General features: G+C 41.3%; 1 protein-coding gene across 1 annotated transcript; it reads left to right on the top strand.

Moving 5' to 3' along the window:
- The first annotated feature begins 445 nt into the window (after window positions 1–445).
- SCG5 (secretogranin V) lies at window positions 446–24,095 on the top strand. The gene is made up of 6 exons (XM_035110663.3): window positions 446–523; window positions 3,518–3,757; window positions 13,890–14,039; window positions 16,713–16,825; window positions 21,373–21,426; window positions 23,450–24,095. Exons 2-6 carry the CDS (start codon window positions 3,544–3,546, stop codon window positions 23,552–23,554), a joined length of 636 nt encoding a protein of 211 aa, XP_034966554.1. The 5' UTR covers window positions 446–523; window positions 3,518–3,543; the 3' UTR covers window positions 23,555–24,095.
- The last annotated feature ends 2,547 nt before the right edge of the window (window positions 24,096–26,642 follow it).

Genomic DNA, 26,642 nt, shown 5'->3' with positions numbered 1-26,642 from the left:
AGTCCTGAGTTCGAGTTTCTTCAACGCCCATGACACCTTTGGTAAAGGCTGTTCCACAATCGGAGCGCTCGCAGGCCAGTGTTTCCCAGTTATCCCTGTATCAAAACTCTAGGAGATGACTCGCTGCAGGGCGGGGGAAGACGTTAAGTGGCCAAAAAGCAAACAAAACCACCTGCGCCCTCTCACCCTTCAGCGCCAGGCCCCTTATCTGCAGCGTGTGTAAATGGGAGGACAAAAAAAAAAGCCCATCTGCCGGGGCTCGCGTCTCCCTCAGGGAATCCTGGCAACCGTTCCTGCTGCTGCACCTGCGAAGGGATAGGAGAAGGATGCGACGGCGGCGGACAGAGCCTCACCCCCCCCCAACCCACTGAATGATTCATCGTTCATCGTGCTGTGCGTCTATGCAGGCAGCCTCTCTCTGCGCCTGGCCAGGCAGGTGACGCTCGAAGCAGCCGGCGAGCAGCAGAAGCAAGAGAGGAAGAGAGAGCGCGCGCGACCCTCGGGCTTCTCCCGGTCCAGAGTGGTGAGTGCGTCGCATCCTTCTTCCCTTGGGAAACGGAATGGCGGCGGAGGGGGACCGGGAATACGCTGTAGCGCTGAGCAGCGGCGACGCAGGAGAACTGAGACTGCACGGGGCACGGGGTCGAGGGGGGGTGGGAGGGAGGTTTTTTTCCGCTTCCTTTCTCCCCAAGGAGCGGGGAGGTCTTTGCTGAGGGGCCAAGAATGGGAAGCGTAGCTCTCAGGTGGAGTCTCGAGCTTCCTGCTCCCCCCTCTAAAACAGGGAGAATTTAGGTCGCAAAGGGTGCGGCCACGCTCAGCCCTTGTTTTCTGGTAGCGGAGTGGGGGGGGGGAGAGAAATAATGTTGCGAAGAGGAGAAATTCGTCTCGAAATCCCTTAACGGGGGTATTTTTAAAAACGCATGGGGGGCATACAAAACGAATAGCATTTGAGAGGCATTCGTTGGCCACTCCACTTGTTTTCCCGCTTAGGTAGGCCTCTCCCGTGTTGGCTTTAGAATAATGATAATAATAATGCCGCATGTGCTGCGCCGGGTATGAAATAAGCTTTCCCAGCATGCACTGTGAACGTGAAGAAATGAAATATAGGCTTCAATTTTGTGTCCACTTGGGAGCATAAGGCTACAATCTGCTTGTGTTCCCATTTATCTGGGAGTGAGCCTACCATTGAGTTTGATGGGGTTTATTTCTGAGTAAGGTGCGGCAAGTTTCATTAAACTGAGTAAACAAAACATGCCTAGGATCTGGCTGGGATATTTTACAAAGGTAAACAAGGTGGTACGGTGATGTGATTTGGTGTGTTCGTGTCTGCTTAATCTCTTCGGCCTTTTGGAGAATCCTATCAAACTGGAATAAACAGAGGATAAAAGGGGAGAGGGGAATATGTGGGGAACATGTTACATGTAAGAGCATGACAGTTACGAGTTTCTTGAGTAAAATAAACAATGCATCAGTCACAGAAAATGTTCTGCTTTCTAAATCAAGGCTGGCAGCCCATGACCATTTTGCCTTTTCCAAATTTAAAAAATCCTTGTACAAGGACAACATTGTACAATTTAATTGTAAAGGAACTGAAGCTTGACTTCAAAACAAATCTAATGGATTCTGGACCCAAATCGAAATACTGTAATAACAAAAAGATAGAAAGATAAATACAGCTTGAAACATACGGCTTGAAAAATTGTTTAATAATCAATATTTGTGCAATAAGTTATTTGCATGATTTAGTCGTAAGTGTTCAATTGGCAGTGCAGAGTTGAATATAAATGCTCTGGGGCCAAATTCCAGTTTCTGTACTGCAGGATTACTACTACCACTATTATTACTATTATTTATTAAATTTTCTATACCACCCTTCACCCGAGGATGGTTTACAATATGAAAACACAAAAATATATAACATACTAACAAACAAAAACAATGCCCCCGCCTCTGCAGCCTTTTTAAAAAGGCCATAGGTTGTTTAATTAGGTAAAGGGCTGGGAGAAGAATTACTGTATGTTTTTGCCTGGTGCCTAAAGATATGTAACAAAGCCACCAGGTGGGCCTCCTTGGGGAGCTGCTACAGAAAAGGCCCATTCTTGTGTTGCTGTCCTCGGGACCTCTCATGGAGGAAGCACACGAAGAAGAGCCTCCAAATATGTTCACAGGGTCTGGTTTGATCCGTATTAAGAGAGGCAGTCCTTAAGGTACTGTGGTCTGGAGCCATTTAAGGCTTTATAGGTCAAACCACCAACCTAGCAGTTCGAAAGCACATCAAAGTGCTTGTAGATAAATAGGTACCGCACCGGCGGGAAGGTAAACAGTGTTTCCGTGTGCTGCTCTGGTTCGCCAGAAGCGGCTTAGTCATGCTGGCCACATGACCCGGAAGATGTATGCTGGTTCCCTCGGCCAGTAAAGCAAGATGAGCACAACCTCAGAGTCGTCTGCGACTGGACCTAACAGTCAGGGATCCCTTTACCTTTACCTTTAGGTCAAAACCAGCACTTTGAATTGGGCCCAGAAACTAATGGGCAGCCAATGCAGTCAGGCCAGGATTGGCGTTATATGCCTGGTAAGCAACCTGACTTGAATTCTGCAGCAGCTGAAGTTTCCGAACTCTCTTCAGAGGCAGGCCTATGTATAATGTGTTGCAGTAATCTAAACTAGAGGTTATCAGAGCATAGGCAGCAGATGTTAGGCTATCCCTATCCGGATTAGGGGCGCAGCAAGGCCACCAGCTGAAGCTAATGGAAGGCACTCTGCACCACCGAGGCCATTTGATCCTCAAGAGACAGCAATGGATCCAGAAGTACCCCCAAGCTGGAGACCTCCTCCTTCAGAGGGAGAGTAGTCCCATCAAGAGCAGGCAGCCTCCCATCCATCAAGTTTAGGGAACCTCCCACTAACAGTGCATTGTAGTCAAAGTGGTGCCATCCAGCTATTGTGGACTACAACTCCCATCATCCATGGCCATTGGCCATGCTGACCAAGGCTGATGGGAATTGCAGCCCACAAGATTCTGAGGGTGGAGAACCACATTGGCTACCTTGGGTGGTTTATAGAGTTCAAACTTGGGTGTCTCTTCTTAGTTTTGGGTTTGGGTTAGGATTGTTGTTGTTTTTAAAGTCTCTTGTGGTCCACTCTTGTGGTCACAGTTAGGTTGCACCTTTCCCCAAGCTAGAGGGGAGGGAATCAGGGTAGATCATATTCTCCAGCCATCTCCTTACCTTCTTGGTTATGACCTACATTTTTCCTAACAAAGGTTATCTCTGTCCATGGCCTATGAAAGAATATTTACAGTCATTTTGGGCCCCATTTACTCTGCTCAAATCCCCGATCACAAAGGACCATATACATGTAATCTACCTTTGTATAAAAGGTCCCACCACTGGTTTATGGAGCCTTGCCTTTGGGAAACTAGTTTATTTGCCTACAGAAGCTGACCAGTTCCCTGTTTTTTTAAAAAAGGAGGTGGTGTGCTATTTTATATTTTCATTCATTTATTTCTTTGGCACAGGTTGCAAAATACAGATTGACGGCACCATGGCTACTACTGTGCTTTGCAGCATGATACTTCTGCTGACCTTTAGGCTGGCTTTGACTTTTAGTCACAATCCCAGGAGCCCAGACAGAGTTTCTGAAGCTGATATCCAAAGACTTCTACATGGGGTAATGGAGCAGCTGGGCATTGCTAGACCCAGAGTCGAATACCCAGCGCACCAAGCAATGAACCTTGTAGGCCCACAGAATATTGAAGGTGAATATTTATCATTCTGAATTATTATTGCTGTTACTTTTATAATCATTCATTTTTAAACCAATACTTAACTGTCATTCTGTATGTGATTCCTTAGCTCTGGATTCATATCAAATGGGGGGGGGGAAACCTATCACAGAAAATAAGGTTAGTGTTAGGTGGTTTATTTAATTTGTGAAGCAAGTGTTGCTGATTAATGGTAGAGTCCTAAGCACATTCATTAGAGAATGAGTTCCCCTGAACTCTGGGACGTGCTTCTGAGCAAGGATGCTTAGGAACACTCTGAAAAAAATTTCTCTCTCTCTCTAGTTGAGGCTGTGGGCCAATTCAAGTACTGTACTGCTTCCATCTTGTGGAGACAGCTGGAAATTCTTCTTTGCAGTAACAGCTCCACGTGGCTGTCATAACAGGTTAAAGCTGCTAAAGACATGGGTTGTCAATTGTGTGGAGAGTCTCCTTGCCAGCATGCCCCTTACATTTTGCCAGGCATTTGGCTTGTTTCACTTAGCTGTTGTCGTGTATATTTCTTCTGCTTCTTTTATTTCTGTTAGTAGCAGTATTTTATGGCTGTGAATTTATTATATATAATTGTTTTGGTGCCTGGGAAAAAACATTTTTGTTTAGGCAAGCTTACCCAGATATGTAGAATGTTGATATGCATTTTAACTTGTTTTTGCCTTGTTTTGTTGATTTTAATTGCTTTTTGGATGGTTCAAATAGCTGTTTTTAACTGCTTTCATTGATAATTTTGTTGTTTTATTCTTTTTGTAAACCACTTTGAGGTGTCCCCCCCCCAACAATCAAGCATTATATACATTCTATTGAATAAATAAATGGTTGCAAGCCACCTTGGGGATTTGTTGCTGAAAGGCAAAGTAGACATTTTAAGAAGTAAGCAAAATTCCTGATAGCTACTAGCGTAGAAGTTCTCCATCCCATTGGAGTCCTCCATGGGAAGCATTGTTTGTGACTACCATATTGAGCGGTTGCTATGTTGGAAGCATTTCCTGCAGCTTCTATGTGAGCTTTAACAGTTGAATCCCGTTCTCCGCAAGGAAGAAAGCCCAACAGCTTGTATACTTCTACACTGGGCTGGGGAACCTGTGGTCCCCCATATGTTGTACTACAAGTCATCCCTTTTGACCTTCTGGCTGGGGCTGATGGGAGTTGGAGTTCCCCACCCTTATTCTACACCAGGGGTGGCCAACTCCCAAGAGATGGCAGTCTACTCACAGAGTTAAAAACTGGCAGTGATCAAAGGTCAAAGTTGTTGAGCTTTTTTAAAAAAAGAAAGAAAGAAAGGAAAGCCCTGTTTTTATGGGTTCAGGTCAAAGCTTTTTTAGGGAGGAGGACAGCCCTGGTTTTTGGGGGTGCAGGGAAAAAATGTTGAGCTTTTTTTTAGGGGAGCCAAACTTGTTGAGCTTCATTAGGGGAGAGCCAGTGATTTGCCACTGATCTACCACAGACGTCCAGTCACGATCCAGTCACAGACGTCACGATCTACCGTACCTGTTGGACGTCCCTGTTCTACACCAATATAAGTTAATGAAATAGAAAAAAACCATTGAAATGTTACGGATCATGACATTATATCGCCAGTATATGACATCTGTGTCAAATGCATAAGCACCAGCACAAATGTTGACCCTTGTGGTTCCAGAACACCTGATGTGCTCCAGTTTTAAGCTGAGCTTAAAACACACTGCGGTCCTTTACTTTTTTACCCCCTAACAATTCCTCAAATTGTTTGCAGGTTTCTTTTCAGATGCAAATAGCAGTTTGACAGGTGGAGGATGATTTTAGTCAGGGGTATAGCAGAAGTGGGAAAGAGTTTAACTCCTCCCCCATTCCTTGTGCTCCTCTCAAATAGCATAGATGCTATTTGCATTCACACAATGTCCCATCAAGTTTGGCTCTGTCAGTAGCTCTGAAGTGCAGCTTTAATTTTTTTGGCTCTTCGGCCAAAAAAGCCTCTCAGAGCAGCTGACAAGTCATAAAAAAGAAACAAAAAAAGACTGTCCCTGTCCTCAGACTCTTGGTCCATCGATCCCACTGGGATATCTTGGCAGCAGTACTCCAAAGTGTCTCCAAAGTGCCGAGACCACATAACACCAGTCTTGAAAGATCTACATTGGCTCCCAGTACGTTTCCGAGCACAATTCAAAGTGTTGGTGCTGACCTTTAAAGCCCTAAATGGCCTCGGTCCAGTATACCTGAAGGAGCGTCTCCACCTCCATCATTCTGCCCGGACAATGAGGTCCAGCACCGAGGGCCTTCTGGCGGTTCCCTCGTTTCGAGAAGCCAAGTTGCAGGGAACTAGGCAGAGGGCCTTCTCAGTGGTGGCGCTTACCCTGTGGAACGCCCTCCCATCAGATGTCAAAAAGGAAAACAACTACCAGACTTTTAGAAGACATCTGAAGGCAGCCCTGTTCAGGGAGGCTTTTAATGTTTAATAGATTATTGTGTTTTATTCTTTTGTTGGAAGCCGCCCAGAGTGGCTGGGGAGACCCGGCCAGATGGGCGGGGTATAAATAATAAATTATTATTATTATTATTATTATTATTATTATTATTATTATTCCATGCCCTACTGCCTGATATGCTTTTAGCTGGACATTTCAAATATTGAACCTGGGACTTACACATGCAGAGCATAACAGCAGCTATAAATTCATCTGTATACATGTGCTCTGTTACTGAGCTATGGCCCTCCCTCTTTCACAAAACTATCCTGTCAAAAACTATCCTGACCTTTGGAGTTCTTTCTATTGAGATTTCATCAGCATATAAAATGCCACTTCTTAGCCACATCACAGCATAAAAGAAAGATCATTTTGGAACATTTTAAACATTTACTTAAGGTAATGTACAAGTACAACTACTGTACAACTCTGCCTTTCTAGTTATCACTGAAACTCTGAAATATGTCTAAATGTGTTTATGAGACTTGCATTGTTGATTATGCAGTCAGGGACTGTGTTGTTATTAAAATAGGTTTCAGTGGGCTACCTTGATAAATGCTTTGCTGTTCCTTGCTTAGGCATTGGGTGGCTGTTGAGTGCTGGATGTAAGTTCTAGGAATCCAGTTAAGACTGTATTTATACATTTTAGTCAGCGGATGGTGCACTGTAAGCAGCAGCCAAATGCATTTTGGAAGTGTGTAATGGAATAATGTCCAAGATGTTAGTGTTACAAATCAAAGCTTTATGTTAACAACAATTTATTTGCTGGTGACTTGGGTTTCCTTTGAAGACCTGCTATAATTCCTTATAAGAACAATAAAATAATTAAGCATAGCAGTAACTGCAGCCTTCCTGAATTTTCTACTCATATTGCTGTGCAGTCCTGCTTGGTGTCATTTAACCATCTACAGAAGGGTTATTTAAAGAGCAGGGAGTTGGGGAGTATGAAAGCATGTATTCAGAAGAGCAATTCTTTTTTAATAGACTATCATAAACCAGAATTTGGAGACGAAAGATTTAATCTGCCCAGAGTTCATCCTCATCAAGTATTTCATGGTGGGTGGAGCCTTACGTTCCTCAGAGGGCTGAGTGAGTGGGGGGTGGGGCTTTAGAGATACCGTATCTTATAATCTGTATTCCAAGGACCATGAGCAAGGACTGCTAAATTGAACAGTCTCAGTATGGCAGTGCACCATAGGCTTTCTTTCACGTGACAGCTTGTCGGCGCTGAGAGTTGTGTAGCCTTTCCTCGGAAAGTGCCAATAAGACTTGCCACGTATACCTAATCTATTTATTTAGTGCATTTCTTTGAGGGCATATTACCCTTGCAAGGCAGTTTACAGGAAAATAAAATAAAATGTTGTTTAGTCGTTTAGTCGTGTCCGACTCTTCGTGACCCCATGGACCATAGCACACCAGACACTCCTGTCTTCCACTGCCTCCCGCAGTTTGGTCAAACTCATGTTCGTAGCTTTGAGAACACTGTCCAACCATCTCGTTCTCTGTCGTCCCCTTCTCCTAGTGCCCTCCATAAATAAATAAAACTACTAGCACTTAAATAACAGAGTCCAGAGAGAAAAGTATTGATAACACTTTACTGAGGAAATTAGGGCCGGGGGTGGGGGGGCGCTTGGGAAAGGAACAGAGAGGTTTTTGTCTTTCTTAGTTCAGGCTTTGTACGTAGCAGGGAGACATTTAATCAAACCTACAGAGGAAGGTTCTTGCAGAACAACACAGCCAGTCGGAGCACACGCTGCTTCAGTGAACATCATGCCATTATGCTGGGTTGCTCAGTAAGACCCCCCACCCATCAACTCTCTTGTTTAGTTGACTTCAACATTAAATGAATGATCTCTGCTGCTGCACTTCAAACAAAAAACATCCAAGAATTAACAATAACAACTAGAAGAACTTAAAATTTCCCAGCACAGCAGATAAATAAATAAAGAATAGACCTGAATAAAAATATAAAATTCAGAACTGAAAGCATGCAGTATATATTCCCACCCCACCGTGCCAGCACATGCAGGGAAATGGGGCGTAGCATGTGACTTCTTTCTTCTTCTTTGGCGATCACTCAGAGCCAAGTAAGATTGTCTTCCATAAACACGATTTTAACAATGGGTCCGTAAGTGACTGTGGAGGCCAATTCTGGATCCACACATCCTTCCACAGTGGGGACATTGTTTCCAGACGGGAGTTTATCATGGTGTGGATTTGCCAAGCATGCCTTCCTCTTAGCACGTTTCTCCCTTGCGTCCTGAGATCGAGTTTCTTCAAAGCTCATGACACCCTTGGTAAAGGCTGTTCTCCAACTTACCAGCTCAGGAATAACATGAACATGACTTATGAGGCTAGAGAATATTGAATAAACCATGATCAGTATAAGTATTGCCTCCACAGGTGCCTATTGTGTGTATTGTGTGATAAATTTGCACTGTTGTCCAGCCAACAGTCTCATCAAGAGGGCGGCCTTGATGCTATAATTGTCATTGAGAGGGTGGTCTATTAACTTTCATGCTTGACAAGGCAGCATGTTTATACTGCATTATTTTGATTTTTGAGCTGTGCTTCTAGTAAGCATAACATCGAAAGAACAATGCTAGAATTAATTGCGTGTTTGAATTACTGTCTGCAATATAGGAGTCAGTACTTTGTTTCTGCCACCCTGGTCCTTTACTAGGTAAACAGTTTGTGAAGGTTTACAAAATCACTCAAAAGTGCAAAAATAAGGCATTAAAATCGTGGGATTATTTACTCTGTTTTATGACGAAAACAAAGGAACTGGGCTGGGGAGAAATTTTGAACTGAAGGAAACAATAATGTGTATCGGCATAAAAATTGCTTTGTATGTAGTCCAGGGGAATTTTGGCAAGCACTTGACATTTTAACTACGTACACACAATAAATAATAGACTATATTTGGAGGCTCTGAGGTGCTTTTTTTCATAGTGGGCAGAACTCTGGTGCAAGAGGTCTGTACAATGTACGGAAGTTGACTTGATGGTGTCTGAAGGATGTTCTGCAACTAAATGGTAAACAAGAATATCTAAACACTTGGAGGGATGTAATACAAAACAATTAAATCTCCATCTTTGGGATTTAAAAGCATCTAACATTCATTTGAAAAGCCTGTGTTTTTGTGCATTGTAGAGATGGTGCAGATACCAAAAACTCTTGTTTGTTAGCACAATGACCAGAAGGATATAATACTGGGAATTATTTCCTATAGACTCGCTGCTCCACTTCACAACATATCTACACAAAAAACTTGTGTTGGTGAGGTTGCCATGTACACATCACTAGAACAGAGGGTATGTACCACAAGAAAAGAGGAGACAAAGTTGCACACACACACATGATGCACATTTAGAAATAATTTCAGGAATTTAGTTACAATTTTACAGAAGGGAAGCCAATTAATTTCCCACCGAAACAACTACAGTACTGTACAAATAAAAAAATAGTAATTCGAAATAAATAAGATGTGCAAAATAACCTCAAAGCAACCTTAATATACTATATGGAAGTGCTAAAACACAATAATATACCATGAACACAAAACTGAAAATATATGGAAAATACAAAACTGCAGTCTATTGACCACTAAAGAAATGAATTCCAATTCTTTTGGGGTATGGTGATTTTTACTATGAGGCAAGGTGGAGGTCTTGTTCTTGTTTATTAACCTTAATTAATTGGCAAGCCAGCAGCTCACAGCTGCTATTCACTGCAGAGTGAATCCTTAAATGCCCCTGTTTCCTTTTTCAGTGAGATGGGGCTACGGGGGCAGCCATTTTTTCCTCCATACAATATCCCTGAAAAAGGATATTGTGCCATTTCCAAAGAGCACTTGATGCTTCGATTCATTATGTGCTGCAGCTGCGAGCTATTGGCTTGCCAGTTAATTAAGTTTAAAGGGGGGGGGGGCTGGGGAGAAGAAGAGGAACACCAACCACAGGCCACCTCACAATTCTGGACTAAGAGTGAAAGAGGACAGGTTTGGTATGAAAGAGGACACCTGGCAAAGCTATGTACTGGACTTACTGTACCAGTTTCAATGGTCTTGGGTTTTCCCATAGAATCTTGGGAGTTGTGTAAGTTTTCTCTTAGAGATTCCTAGCCTTCCTTCTTCAAAGAAGTAGAGTTTCCTGTGAAAAGGAATGACTGTTAAACCTTTTTGTGTCTGTGGCACAGAGAGGCCTTTACAGTTTGAGTTACATAACAGAAGGGAAGCTTTAATTTTTTTTATTATTATAATTAGGTTTTATAAACAAGAATAATGCTATACAAATAAGTATACCAAGTTTTCTCATGTCATCTGTATATCACAAAAACAGCATAATAAATGTGAAAAAATATCTACAACATGTTTCTTTATTATTATTATTATTATTATTATTATTATTATTATTCCCTGCCCTTCCCAGTCAAGACCGCGCCCAGGGCGGCTAACAACAAGAATATCAAAGCAAGCATAAAAGAAACAATTCAATTAAAATACAGATTAAATACAATGTTAAAATTCAATTTTAAAATTAGGAATCTACAAGTGCAACCTCATTTAAATATCTGTAGGATATTAGTGGTCAGTGTATGAGTTCTTGGTTTATGAATGGGTTTAAACAGGAAGGAAGAAGAAGTAGTAGTAGTAAAGGGGTGAAGAGGGGGAGTGGGGTGGGGTGGGGTGGTTATGCTTCTGTTATTCTATTTAGTGTGTGTGAGGGGTTGTGTCAGCATCACTTGTGTGGGTTCTCTTACTATTCACTTGTTGTATTTCCTTGGTGGTGAGAGAGGTTGGGTGTGGCTTAGGGTATGGTTGGTTGTCTTTGGTTGTCTTTATAACTTTTTAGTTATAAAGGGGGCTTTGGTAATTTTGACAGAATTTGAACAAATCGGAAACAGATAAGCAAATGAGGAATACATGGTTTCCCACTCTCACAGTGAAGTGAAAAGAAGACTCACTGGGGGGTACTACGGTAACTTGTTGGAGAACACTTTAACTTCTTAACAAGCCTGTTTTGAAAGCTCATTCCCTCCAGATTAAGAATTTGCAAGGTAGCAAGTGATGTGATGCAGAAGGAGTAAGGCCTAAGAAGAAATCTGAATTGTTGTGTGCTCCAGTGTACCCTCTTTGGCAGTTAACGCTGCATCATCCATTCCAGAATAAATAATCTGTTGTTGCTCTTTGATCCATTAAACTACTGGTGTGCCAGTAGTGGCTGCTTCTCATTATCCCATCAAAGACAAAAAGACATGAATTACTTCAACCTGCCCACCTCCACTATTTTTAGATGAATAGATGTGTTCTTTTCATGAAATCTATATTGACGTGGGAGAGAGAGAAGAGAGAGAGAGAGATGCAACGAGTAGGAATTTTGGATAATTGAACATAACAGGGGAAAGTGCTGGACCAAATTAGGATCTGTGCAGCATACCACTGCTTTCAATAGTGATCAGTCAGATGCTTGTTTGATTTCAATGTCAGCACATGGGCTAAAGTTATTTGTCCCCAGCACCTGGGACTCTGAGGTGGGTGCTGCCTGTGAGCTCTTTACCTCTAGAAAAAGGTAGGCTGACCACAGGCTATACGAGACACCCAAAAAATAAATTCAGCTTGTGGCTTTTTGTGGACTGCCATTAATCACCTAAGCTAAGAGGCAAGTCAAACAAACACGACAAAAGAAATCTGAGGCGTTCTTGAACCTGCTGTACTTTGTGTGTAAATTTTTATTAAAATAAAACTAGACATAAAGTTAATTTTCAAAATATTTCTATTGTTTTCTGTTAACCAAATCCAAATAGTCACTATTCTCCAATTAAAATTTGGATGGCTATGCAGAAAGGAAGTGCAGAATCCTGAATTCCAAATTTGTGATTTTAAGCATACTACAGTAATACTGCTTTGCACTTTTTTGTATGGAATTTCTTAGCCAGATGCCTATACTTATTCACACCCTACATTAACTAGTTCACATGTGAAAGACATAAAAGATGCACAGAAACAATGTTTTGCGTATGATTAGCATTTTTCTCAAAACATCTGGACTTTTCCTATGGTTACTTATGTAATTTCGAAACCAAATATATAATTTCTGTAAAACTACACATTGTATAGCATTTTAAATGATATGCTTAACTTTGTCTTCTTGCATTATGCTGTTGTCCCACAGCACTTGATTGCAACTTTGCAGAGTCATTTACATGAAGATTTAGAGCAAGACAAAGTGTTGTCCATGTTCCAAGGGAAAATGTTCATTCATGCATGTTCTTAATCATCTCTTAACTATTTTGAAGAAGGAAAAAAACAGTTTTTACTCGTGGAGATATAAATCCTTATTTATAATCCTGTTTGTTACATGATTAATAAATAAATAAAACAGCCAAGACTTCCTGCCAAGTCACTAACAGCCTACAACTTGTCATTATGTTTCATTGTAATTCCCCCCCCCCAACATTTATACATTGCTTGATTGTAATAAAACCTCAGTATACAAAAAGAATAGAGCAATAAAATTATCAGTAAAGAACAGTTAAAACTTAGTATTTAAAGCATTCAAAAATATTTAAAAGCAACAATAAGCTAGAACCAGATTAAAACATATGACAGTCTCTACATGTCAGGATAGGCTTGCCTAAACAAAAATGGTTTTAGCAGGCTATTCCCATTATAGTTCACTCCATTGATCAGATGTTTCATGGGAAAGCTGTTCCCATGCTACCTGCTTTCTGCATAGTACGGTATAATAGCTTCAAGTAAGGCCCTGCTTCACATCTAAAGTGGTGGTGGGGTGATGGTTGGCCTAGTATGGTTGATCTTCACCAGGCATGGCCAAACTTGGCCCTCCAGCTGTTTTGGGACTACAACTCCAATCATCCCTAGCTAACAGGACCAGTGGTCAGGGACGATGGGAATTGTAGTCCCAAAACAACTGGAGGGCCAAGTTTAGCCATGCCTGATCTACACTGTCCTCCTAGAGCAGTATTATTGGCTAGCTTATGACATCACCAAAACGTTACATCGTGATGGTGAAGCGATTGTGAGTCACTAATGTCACACCCACCCCATCCATTTAAAGTACATAGCTTCCCCCAAAGAATCATGGGAACTGTAGCTTATCTCTCACAGGGCTACAATTCCCAGCACCCTCAACAAACTACAGTTCCCAGGATTCTTTGGGGGAAGCCATGTGCTTTAAGCCTGACTGGGATTGGGTGTGATCCTAAAACAGATGGGAAAATGCTGGCTGTGGATCTTGACTAGGATGAATGAACACTTTCTCCATCTTCAGGAAGCCCCCTTAGACCAATGACTGAGAGTTCAAATGCCCATATTTTAAGACTTCTGCTTTTGCTTTTCTGAGTTTGCTACCCATGGGGGTCTTTCTTCCTGGATCCATGCAGTATTTGAGGCTAGTGTTAATGTACATCCTCAGGAGCACATCCAGTTTCAAATCCAGATGTCCAAGAAGAAATGGATGTGGAAAGTTATTGAAAGGGAACAGAGGGAAGCTTCATGTTCTGTCATATAGTCCATTACTGTAATGTAGCCTGCCCTCTTGATGCTAGAGAAATAAACAAGGGTCTTGATTTTGGTTTCTTAGTAAATCTAATGTAGTAAAATCATCATGTTATCAAAAAGATGGTGTGTGTGGTTCTGTCTTTATTAGGTGGAGCCCATGAAGGTCTTCAGCACCTTGGTCCTTATGGAAATATACCAAATATTGTAGCTGAGTTGACAGGTGACAACATACCTAAAGATTTCAGTGAAGATCAGGGATACCCAGATCCTCCAAATCCTTGCCCAGTTGGAAAGACAGGTAAGTTGCATGGACTTACTACAGGATTTTGTGTTAAATTCTGCAAGAGAAGTGAGAGGCATTGCAGCCAGCAAAAACACTCAAAGGAGTATGTGAAGCAGGGCCACTAGGAGTGTGACTTGGGGAGAATCCTAAGGGCTAGACAGAGAGACGTTGAGGGCCACATTCAGCCCCTGAGGTGATATTCCCCATCCCTGTTTTACATTAATCCACATTTTTCTACTAAGAGTGAATTATGAACATAGTTGTGGGATTTAGATTCTATTTAATTTACACGGCTGGTTCTGCTTCCAAGGTGCAGGTTTTGAAAGTATTGGCCATTTTTGCCAACAAGGAGGCAACAGGTAGGATGGACAACTGGGGACTAATTAGCAATGGGAACATGGACCAGAAGGGATGGGGGAAGTGAAAAGGAATGATGCAGGCGATTGACGCCTTGACCATGGTCTGCTTTTGCATAACTGGCCAGTGTTTTCTTCAGATGCTGATGACAGTGTTCGCCAAACAGAAAGGTGGAAAGTCTGTGAGATTATATATTCCATTGTAGCAACCCCATAATGTAAATATGTCACACAGGGTTTTGGGTTATTCACATAATCATTTTCCAGGATACTTTAAAAAATCCTAAGCACATTTACCAGAAAGGTGCCTAGAGGATGGAATGCTTAAGAGTAGGACAGCGACCCTTCCACAAAACAGTGTCAATTGTTCATTATAACAAAGCTGCCTGCTCCTAGGTAAGCTTATTTAGTTCTGAGATAAGCATCCAAAGGGTTGTGGTCCAGTAGCACAATCCTGTGCATGTCTATCAGAAGTAAATCTCACTAAGTTCCATGTGACTTATTTCTAGGTATTGTGTGTATAGAATGGTAGCCTTGGTCTCCTTCCCCTTTCTGACTGAGTCTAAGGCAGAGCTAGGAAAACAGGAAAAAAACGTTATTGACATTTTCAGTGAATACTTCCAGGTGACTTAAGTACTTATGAAACACATTCAGAAACCTCTTGTGGCATGCTTGAAAATAGAAAACTATTGTGTAATTTCTTTTTCCAGAAATAACATTTTAATTCTTATTTTTCTGTATATCGCTCTAGATTTTTCCTTTCTTCTCCTTTTTTCCTATTTTGTTTAGCACAATAGACTCCATTACTGGTTAAAATGTCAAGATTGAAACAATAACTTCCGTAGTATGCCTATCAAAAATAGATTTCTGGCCTCCCCCCCCCCTTAATTTTAAAACTACAGCCAAAATGTTGTTGGTTCGACTAAGATGCATCCAGATATGAAAATGGATAGCATTCCTTGGGAACTCTTGCTGTCATTATAAAGCTGCTCTTTTGGACACTTTCTGGCTAGTGAATCATATGTTACTTGCATTTAAGTGAAGCGGTTTTCAGAGATTTAAATATAAACTGCAGTCTGTGCCCAAGTAAAGACTGTAAAAACGTATTACATGTTAAACTTATTAGAGAATTTCCTCAGTGAGGTTTGTGGGCTGGCATATTGAAAGATGGGCCTCTCTTAGTGGTTTTCACAGTAATATGTTCTGTCCAGATTTAAACATCTTGGCACCTAAACCTTTCACTATTAGGGTCCCTGCTCTGCTGTGGCCTCATCCATTTCATGAAGTAGTAAACATAAGAGATGGCAAATTATGGCTTGCTTCCATTTCCAGGACTGGCCAATTGTCTTTTTTGTTCTGTAGAGTTGTTCTGAAATTACACCTGCAAGCTTCTTTAGTAGTACCCTTTGGTGTAGCTCATCAGACCCTGGAGACTTGAATTCATTTAAAGTGGCCAGGTTTTTCCTTACCACCACTTTTCCTACCTTGGGCTGCAGCTTCCTCTTTGCATCATTTATTCTGTTATCACCAGATTGGGCACTTACTGAGCAGGCTAAGCATCTTCCTGCTAATAAATGCCCTGGAAGAAGCTCATCTTCCAGGGCAGATATCCTATTTGGCTTCCCCCTGCCCACAATTCTTATATTCCAAAAACTTGATAAAGCTGTCGGAAGATTCAGAACAAATAGAAAGCATTTCTTCGCACAATGCATAGTTAAGCTACAAGTAATGGCTACCATCTTGGATGGGTTTTAAAGAGAATTGGACAAATTCATGGAGGATAAGGCTAGCAGTGGCTTCTAGCTATGATTGCTATGCCCTATCTCACCTGCCAGAGGCACTATGCTTTTGGATACCAATTGCTGGGAACCTCAGGTGAGGACAGTGGTGTGATGCTCAGGTTCAGCTTTGTGGGTTTGGCATAGGTGTCTGGTTGGCCACTGAGAACAGAGTTCTTGGCTAGTTGGACTTCTGGCCTGATCTCTTATGTTCTTAGCATAATAAAGATCTATTTCTTAGCTGGGTTTTGAGGTTCTTCTTTTGGTTTTTGGTACTGCCTTTTTTCTTATTTAATATCTGAACAGCAATTTGTTTGACTTACACATTAAACATATGACCCGGCAAGAAATCAGTAAAAGAAATGAATTTTACTTTGTGTCTTTTCCAAGGAATGGTGGAAATAAGTCTTGCCTCCGAAGAGGGAAAGTACTGTTTCCTAATCCCCTATCCTTTTATTATAAAATTCATTGCATATGTTCATGATGTGGTTTTGCTGATATATTTTACAAGATGTCAAGCAGCTCAGGTCCCCCCCCCCATTGTTTTTCTTCAGTTGATGATGGATGCCTTGAAAACACACCAGATACAGCACAGTTCAGCAAAGAATACCAACTTCACCAGCATCTTTTTGATCCAGAACATGACTATCCAAGCATGGGAAAATGGGTGCGTAAATCTTTTTTACTTTGGAAATCTCCAAATAATGCTGAATTAGTTAAGAAAAGGTAACACACTTTATATAAGAGAACTATAGACTGTTAAACACATTATTAAAGACCTTTAGAGCCAGGTTGCAGTTGTCACAAAAGGTCATTAATCTACTATACCCTATTTGTGTGCACTGTCTATATATATATTGTGTATCAGGAATCTAGCAAAACATTTAGAACTTTAGAATAAAGGAACCTGCATTACAAGGTTGCTATAAAGCTTTCAATTTAGTTCATCACAGCCTAAAAGTTGTCAATGCTCAGTTGATAAATGCATTGGTTTAGTAATGCTTGTTCACAAGAAAATGATTACTCCATTACAGCTGATTCAATTTTAGATTTATAGCACTGATCACCTTTAGGATTCCTAAACTTTTAGTCAGTCATGTGAAAATTACCACGTGCTGGAAATTCTAATTACATTGTGTTTGATTACCAAAGATTGTAACATTAAACAAACCAGATGTTGAACTCGAATTAACTATTTATGCCTGTTCCACTTAGGTTTTTTTGGTAAGTTATTCATTTTTGTACCTCTACTTTGAAAACTTTCAGGTACTTGTGTCTAAAGGTGCATTCCTAAAACATAAGCCATGGTCTAGCCATAATTTATCCCATTGGTTTCAGTAGGCTACATTGAGACACATGCTTAACTCACTCACTGAAATAGTGGGTTAAACTTGCCTAATTTTGGCCATCTCGTGCAAATAATATGTTTTAAAGAATATACTACACACTTAAAATGTTTTGCCAAATACATTACCATGTCTCTTATAAAGCAGGAGCTCATTATACGATGGAAGAAAGGGAGATAAATAGAAAAAATAATGATGATGATGATAATATGATTTTGAAAACAAAATAAGAGATCCAGATAAAGCATGAGTTTCTGCTTCATACATCCTCTGATGTAAAATATGCTTAATTCTTGTTCAGTTCCAAGAGGAGCAAGAGATGTTCAGTGTCTCATCAAAAGTCTGAACTCTCCACTAGGGGAAACTTGCGCTGTATTTTCAAATTTACCCTTATTGCAGGGATAATGTCGTTCTTATATATCAGATTTCATAACCTTATCTGCACTCTGCTGCTTATTATATTTAAGCATTAGTTATGGTTTCAAAATATTCTCAAGCAGACAAAACAAAATATGATATTTGTTGAGCCGAGTCTGTCTTTTCTTTCACAGTGCAACTTTTTGCCTTAATTACAGTCCAGCTTTTTTTTTTTTTAAAAAAAGAAATTGTAGGAAAACATTTATAGAAGTTTCAGGTAGAACAATAAGTTAAGGGAGAGTGCATTTGATACCATAAGGAAATAATGTACAGTTCTGTTGTTGTTGTTTTACATGTTAAATTGATTTTTTTCCCCAAGTGAGTTTGCAGAAATTAACTGTAGCCAAGAATGTCTCTTCTTGGCCAATTTCATCTCTGTTTCCTTGTCTCTTTGGCACAGCTCTGATGAAATAGTTGAGGCCAGGCAAAAAGCAATGTCTTGTGAACTTGGGTTTTAAATTAACATGAGAAATACCAAACAGATAATGTTTGGCACAAAAGACTCCAGCCCTTGGGCCAAGTAAGCTTATACTTACACTGTGCCAGATCTGAAGATAAGCTGCTGTAATGCCAGAATGACCACCAAATCCAATGCATGCTCAGCCTAGAAGGGGAAACACACACAAGAAGTACAGAAATGCCATAAAAACAGCAGACACACCCCCAGCATCCCTAGAAACAAATGTCACGTTGAGAACAAAGCAAAGTGAGCTCCTGGGATTAAAACAAACACCACAAGCAATCACACTCCCTAACCACTCAGTCACAGCTGCAGAATGGCATCAGATGCTCCACAGGGCCTTTATCGCCTCCTCCTCCCCTAGCTCCAACACCCAGCCACAGATGCCAGGAGCCAAGGGGCTGCAAGAGAAGCCATGATCCTGTCTCTCATTCTACACAATGGGGGTCCCTGCTTTGAATCCAGAGGAAAGCGAAGAAGACTCACCTGCCAACCCAGACACATCCGAGCCATTCAGCAAGAGCGCTGCATCAACCAAGAGTCTGCTTTGCTTGGGCCAGTCCACCCTTTGGGCAGACTACCTCCCTCGGGCAGCACCAGTGACTTAGGCTGTGTACACATTCCTGTTTACTCTGCATCCAGTGTGTTCCCACTTCTGGTTTGGGAAGCAACCCCTCCTCCTCCTCCCACCTAACTGCTTCACACACACACAAACCCTTGCAGGAGCATTCATCTTCCTTGTGCCCATGAGGTAAGGTTACCAGACATCCCCGTTTCCCAGGGACAGTCCCTGGATTTACAAATCAGCCCCCCGACAAAATCCATCTATTTAGTAGGAAGTTGAAAAGTGTCCCTGGATTCATTGAAAAAAATCTTGAGCCCATCAAGCTCTCTGCACCCGGGACTAGGCTTGGGGACTGGGATCCAGATCACTGTGCTCTAGCCACAAAGAAAGAGACACACGTAGCAAAATCGGAGCCTTTACCAAACAGTGTCCAGAACGAAGGAGTTCCTGAGAAATAGCAACATGTGTGGGTTTATCAGCCATTAACTCTGGTAGGGCTTCCACTTTGGACACACAGCAGGGTAGCAGGTAATGTGTCCCTTACAGCTTCAGCTCTATGCTAGGAAAATGTTTATGTTTTGCCTGCCCACCATGTGGTATGAAAGGGGCACCCATTGTCAGACTTGCGTTCTTCCTGTGCATGGGTTTTATACTGCTGGTGGTGTGCTCTTTCATGGCAACATGGATGGAACAAGTGGTGGTGGTGGTGTGTGGGGTTCATATATCCCACCCATGTACACACTACTGAGCTAGGGAGACCAGTGGCCTCACACAGTATAGTGGCACCTTGGTTCCCGAACGGCTTAATCGTTGAACAAATCAGCTCCCGAATGCCGCAAACCCGGAAGTAAGTGTTCTAGTTTGCAAATGTTCTTTGGAAGCTGAACGTTCAACATGGCTTCTGCTTGAGTGCAGGAAGCTCCTGCAGCCAATCAGAAGCCACGCCTTGGTTTTCAAATGGTTTTGGGAGTCGAACAGAATCCCAGAACGGATTAAGTTTGAGAACCAAGGTACCACTGTATAAGGTTGCTCTTTAGGTGCTGTGTTCCTATGTCTCCAATCCCATCTCAGCCAATGAATCAGCTGCTGCATCCATCACATGGTGGGCAGAATATCTTGAATTCTACCTGCACTGCAGGGCTCCTGATACACCCTAGAACCCAGGGGAGGCAGGGGCTGTCTCAAGAACAGGACGTGCCCTAAAGCATTTGTTTCTCAGAAATCAAGGTTTAATTTCAGAAGTGATGGTTTTGTGAACCTCTCACTACATCTGTTGTTATTGTGACTGTTGGGTCAATTGCTTACATAGCAATTACGCAGTAAAAGCTACACACACACACAGGTTTTTTCCTAATTTCTCTTAACATTTTTTTAGTGCAGCACCACTGAATAATTCCAACTGAAACAAAAATCTGTTGAGCATGTGTCTGACATTCCAGACCTTATTTGAGCTCGCTACATCTATGAAATATAGCAATATGTGGAAACACTTGTACAGGGCTGTGGTCATAGTCATCGTTTTTTATTTATTTTATTTTTTAAAAATTGTTTTCTGTCTGCCAAGACAACTCTGGCAGTTTTTAAAAGGTTCACTCTATTAAAAAACGTTCTAGACGTTTAATTTTTTTTGAAGGAAGTTTATTAGGATGCTACCAAAATGAAGGAAGGAATTGTGACTAGGATTTCTTTACCCAGAGGGTGCTTAACAGTTTGCAGGGGAAGCAGTTGAGATAAGAATTCTTTAAAAGAATTAAATTGTGTTACACACAGAAGCCACTAGCAAGTGCTGCATAAAAAAACCAATACTGTTCTGCCCCAACCTGATAGCTCTGCTCTTCCTTGCAGTTTGAATAATATACTACAGGGACTAGAAACTTGTGGCCCTGCAGATGGTGGCGACCTACAGCTGCCATAATCCCAGCCTTACAACCTGGGGCTGTTGGGAGTTGGAATCTAAGTTCCCCATCCCTGTTATACCAAGTAAAAGACTATTAGTGCACCTAGCGTAGTATTTCATACTCTGACTGGTGGCAGGTTTCCAACAGAGGTCCCCCTTTTTTATGCAGTTACTGAACCTGGGATGTTGTGCATGCAAAGCCTGTGGTCTACTACTCAGCGATTTTTCCACTCTCCGAGACAGTTCAGATTAAAACCATCATGCAACTTAGAATCATCATATATTCCTATTCATATAATGGTTGATGACACTAAGTGTCCCAGAAGAATAGCAAAATATTTTATTAATAGCTACAGTAATTCAAATGTTTTCTTGTGGTTTATCTTTCCAACAACATGGCATTCTCTCCTGAACTGCTTTCCAAAATATTCATATGCTAATATTTAGATGGCACAAAGTCTTGCTTGAAGAGCTACAAAATTTGATCCATACTTTTGTGTTTCCCCCCCTCTTCTTCTTCTTCTTTCAGAATAAGAATTTACTTTTTGAGAAAATGAAGGGTGGACCAAAAAGGAAGAAAAGGGTAATTTTCAGAATGCAACTTGTTTTCATTTGCCTTAGTGTAGAATAAGGCAAAAAGCAAAGTAAAAAAGATTGTTGAATGACTAATACATCTATATTAAAACTTGGACTTAGTCCTTTCTTCCAGTAAATATCTGTGATAAGCAATACAACTTTTGCAAAAAAATTCTTCAGTCTAAGCCAGCATGTCCCAATATTTTGTTAACCAAGACCCTTGATTTTGAATAAAAACTGGAAATATACTTCACCTTGCACCCCCTCCCAGAGATGTGCTTCCAAGTGAAGAAGAGTAAGAACCACCCACAGTTGAAAACTCCCTGTCTTTTTAAACATTTCAGTGTTTCGTGTGTGCTTCATATTATTATTAATAATATAATATTTATTTCTTACCCTAGGGTCCCATGGCAGGTTACAGCAATTTAACATACAACATTAAAAACAGTTTTTAGCAACTTAAAATCACAAAAATAGGGTGGGCCTTAAAAATCTCAGGTGTCAAAGTCTAGAGTAAAGAGATGCACCTTCAGCATTCACCAATGAGGTTGCCAGACACACATCTGTCAAGAAGGAGTTCCACAACCTAGGGATGGCTGCAGAGATTGCCCTGCCCCAGGAACTGAGGGTGGCTGAATTACCAGGAGGGCCAACTTGCTAATATCAACACCTGAGAGGGTTTGTAGGGAAGGAGACAGCCTTTCAGGTATTTGGGGCAGGAATAATTTAGCGCAGTGGTGGCCAGACCTGGCCCTCCAGCTGTTTTGGGACTACAATTCCCACCATCCCTGACTACTGGTCATGTTAGCTAGGGGTGGTGGGAGTTGTAGTCCCCAAACAGCCGGAGGGCCAAGTTTGTTTGGCCACCACTGATTTAGTGTCTTAAACAGTAATGTGAGCACCTTAAACTGGGCCCAGAAATGAACTGGCAAACAATGCAGGTCTTTTAAAATAGTGGTTATGTGAGAGCTGAATAGAACTCCAGCCAGTAATCTGGCTGCTGCATTTTGCACCAATTTAAGTTTCCAAGTCATCTTTATGGGTAGTCCCATGAAGATCGCACTGCAATAATACAATCTGAAAGTTACCAGAGCATGGAGTACAGTGGCCAAGTCATCGTTGTCGTTTAGTCGTGTCCAACTCTTCGTGACCCCATGGACCATAGCACTTCTGTCCAAAAGGGGCCATCACTGGCAGACCAGCTGGGTCTGGGGGAAAACATTCCTAGCCACAGAGGTCATATGTTGAAGGTGCATCTCCAAGATGCAGACGTCCTCCTCCCAAGGGAGTGCAACCCTGTTCAGAACAAGTGATCTTCTCACCTTCTAGTCATGAGAACTTGGGGCACATCTCTGTTTTCAGGATTCAGCCTGTTTACTGGCCCATGCCCAGACCATCACTGCCACCAATCACCAGTGTAACACTTGATCTACATCTCCCGGATTCAGATGGAACAGACTAGTGTGTCACCTGCTTTTTAATTACAATTGATTAATAATAATAATTAAATGTGTATATCACTCGTAATCTGAAGGTCGCAGGGCAATTCATTGTTGAACTGCTCTTGTTCAACTGAAATCTACCCTCCAGTCATTTAAGCCCATTAGATCTAGCTCTGCGGTCTTCTGTGTGGCAGCTTCAGTCATTTGAAGAGTGCTCTTATGTCCCAACAGGCTAAACACACTCAATTCCTTCAGCCAAGTGACTTGGACAAGGCCTTAGAAAAAAACATGTGCTGTATAAAATTTAGGATTTGCTCATTCTTACAAATCAGATACTTGGGAAACCAAACTATAGCGCTGCTATTGATTGCATGATGCTTTTGCTTTACAGAGTGTTTAATCACACTTATTTTAGTTGTCTTTATTAGGTGAGTCATCATTATCCCCATTTTACAGAATTGAGACTGAGGGAGAATCATTCAGCTACAGTCCTAAACACACTTACTAAAGAGTAAGCCCTACTGAACACTCTTAAAATCTCCCTGAATCTTTTTCCATTTCTAATTGCATTAAAAATATTTTTTTCAGAGTGTAAATCCATATCTTCAAGGACAAAGGCTGGACAATGTTGTGGCAAAGAAGTCTGTTCCACATTTTTCAGATGAAGAGAAAGAGACTGCAGAAAATGAATGAAGCTTTGTGGAAAGCCCTAATACGGCTTATATAATCACTGCATAATCAGTGATTCAAATCCTCATAGCGGTTGCATGTTTATTACTTATATATTTGTTGCTGAAAAGCAGCTGGATTTGTAGCATTTGTTATCCTAGATATATGAACACAGTTGTGTTTTTTGTTAAGTTACGGTATTAGGAAGCTCTGGATTTACTTTAGACCTAGAGCAAACTTTGAAAAAAATTATCATTTTAATAACTGGCGTGAATTAAACAGCTTTATGAAGCAGCTTATAAAGAAGAGGACCATTTTCCAAAATTTTCCTATTATTGTACTTATGATGTGATGTTTGTTCTCTGGGAACAATTATTTCTTTAAGTTTTGTTTGTAAATAACCGCCTAATTCACAATAAATGTCAGATACTTGCTGTTTGTTTTAATAAACACTGAAAGCAATCTTCAGTATTTGCATGGATATATAAACGTGTTTCAGATGATTTTTGAGGAAATGGCTTGCCTTATTTTACTGGAAGACAAATAAAGTTTGCTATGAATGGAATCACAGTAAAACATTTTCAGTTGCTTGCTGGTAAAACTTAGGTACCACAAATGATAAGGTGAAATATTTATTTTCTTCATACAGCTCAACTCTAAAGTGTACACTATTAACCAGGAGATGCCACAGATAATAACGGAGCAATAGTCTGTGATCCTGATTGTTTATCGCACGCTAGAGGTTCAGACAATATTGCCTTTCTGCACATGCTGAATTTCAAGGGCAGTCCCATACAGTAACATTGCATTGAGATTATAAATCTCAAATGGTTAACTAATGCTAGGCCTGAATCAAATATACCTACCTGCCTACCCACAATATGATTTAATTTCTCAGCCATCATCACAACATAAAAATCCAGGAATAATGATGTATGGGGAAGCTTTTAAAGGTTTAATGTTTTACTTTGTTTTTATATATGCTGGAAGCTGCCCAGAGCGGCTGGGGCAACCCAGTCAGATGGGGGCAGGATTTACAAATTATTATTATTATTATTATTATTATTATTATTATTATTATTATTATTATTATTTTTAAAATGTCAGTGTTATATGTGACCAAGAGAGTTCAAACCCCATCAGTAATAGGTGTCTTGACACACACATGCACACACTGGGATTAGCCCATGACAATTGTTTAAGCTTTCCCCCCAATAGTTGTGCATAGAAAGATGATATTGGATAAAGGAAGTCTAGGTAGGGAGATGACACCCATGTGCTAGGTAAGCACTATTTTCATTTTTCCAGCTGGAAATGCAGCACTTTTAGTATTTTCCCAGAGAAACACATTTGTTTGGCTGTATTCTTATGGGGGAACATTAAGCACTCTGTTATCCAGCAACATACATGGCATACTTATTCTTTTCTCCTGGAGCATTCTGACACAAGTTGAAGGATCAGCTTGAATTCCTCCTGTGCCTTCTTCCTAATTCACCATGAGAAGGGCGCCTGTAGTAACAGTTTGTGCTTGCTTTATTTATGACAGCAACTTTCCCCCCCAGTGACTATGTGGTTCCCCATATTAGAACTATCTGGTAGCCATGTGTTGAACACATGGGAGCATTGCAAATCTTAAATGATAGTAAATGCCATGGCAGAAACCTTTGCAATTACAGCCGACAGAACTTTGAAGATCACGTACAGCTAATGCTATCTAGGGTGGTGGGTTTTTTTAAAAAGGTTTCAGGGCACAAGGGAAGGAATAGGGTGAAAGGTTCCAATCTTGAAAGGGTGGGGTGACTAAAATCATTTTTTCCACCCAAAATAAGAATAATTGCTTTCTGCAGAAACATGGAAAATAAGAGTGTTGGTGGCACAACATTCCCCCGTACAATTAATTTGTTGGATTAAGCTGAAAGTATGAAGAAGGAAAATAACTTGGTACCTCCAAGTTCTTGTTGTACTGCCCTTCTGTCTTCGTCACAAGTTCCTACCCCAGTGCGCATGGATGGTAAGCAGATGCTATTGCAGACCTTGTCATCTCTTTTTAAAATCCACTGTGCTTCCAGTGACATCGTACACAAAAGCACTTAAAATTTCTTTGCTTAGGGGACCCAAGTGAGGAAACTGAGCTTAGGAGACATGATTGAGATAATACAGTAAATTAAAGTCAACATGCAGCTATCTCCTCATACCCACTTTTAACTCTGCCACAATTAGGTATGTAAGCCTAATACTAATTATTACAGGTTGCATCCAACTAAGTTCTCAGAATACAGTCACTGAAATAAATTGAATTGTTAGTCAACTGCTTTTAATGGATTTCATCCACATATGACTTTAAAAAAAGGTTTTAAAAGGTAAAGGACCTCTGACAGTTAAGTCCAGTTGTGAACGACTGGGGTTGCGGTGCTCATCTCGCTTTACTGGGAGAGAGCCGATGTTTGTCCGCAGTTTTTCTGGGTCATGTGGCCAGCATGACTAAGCTACTTCTGGCGAACCAGAGCAGTGCACGGAAACACCATTTACCTTCCCGCCGGAGCGGTACCTATTTACTTGCACTTTGACGTGCTTTCGAACTGCTAGGTTGGCAGGAACTGGGACCGAGCAACGGGAGCTCACCCCGTTGCGGGGATTTGAACCACCAACCTGATTGGCATAGGTATCATAGGCTATACTGCCATGTCACCTCCAGCTCACAGGAAAACCAAGGATCTGATTCAGTGGGTCTCTAGGAGCAATAATGCAAAACAGATCATTGTTCTTCAGCTGACTATGGACCCTGGGTGAAGTCAGTGCAGCCAATCTTTATCAGGTCCCAAGCCTTGCCCACCTGGCCGGGATGGATTGGCCAGGATTCAAATAAACAGATGGCAGGAAAGTCTGCCAGTCTCCAGCGGCTGGCCTGGAATTCCCTAATGATCGCCTTGCCCATGTGTTGCTCCCAAGGGAAAGGAGTTTGGCATGATGGGCTGCAACAGCCGCCCACCTTGTGGCTGGGTAAGCAGCCATTTCCTCATTTCAGAAGTTGTCCAGGTCTTCAATAAGGCCACCAGTAGGGCAACAGGGCATTGCCCCTGCGCCAAGGGGCTCATGGTCTGCCCATAACAAT

This window comes from Zootoca vivipara, chromosome 1 (genome assembly GCF_965207765.1).
Source record: "Zootoca vivipara chromosome 1, rZooViv2.hap1.1, whole genome shotgun sequence".
Lineage (NCBI taxonomy): Eukaryota > Metazoa > Chordata > Lepidosauria > Squamata > Lacertidae > Zootoca > Zootoca vivipara.
The sequence above is the reverse complement of the archived record's forward strand: the minus strand, read 5'-3'. Positions and strand labels throughout refer to the sequence as shown.

Bases quoted from the DNA above. Each gene is read 5' to 3' on its own strand.
- SCG5 (XM_035110663.3), top strand. From the start codon at position 3,544: ATGGCTACTACTGTGCTTTGCAGCATGATACTTCTGCTGACCTTTAGG. The intron at 16,826-21,372 runs GTGCGTAAATCT...TTCTTCTTTCAG, and splicing joins ATCCAAGCATGGGAAAATGG to AATAAGAATTTACTTTTTGA. The intron at 21,427-23,449 runs GTAATTTTCAGA...TATTTTTTTCAG, and splicing joins GACCAAAAAGGAAGAAAAGG to AGTGTAAATCCATATCTTCA.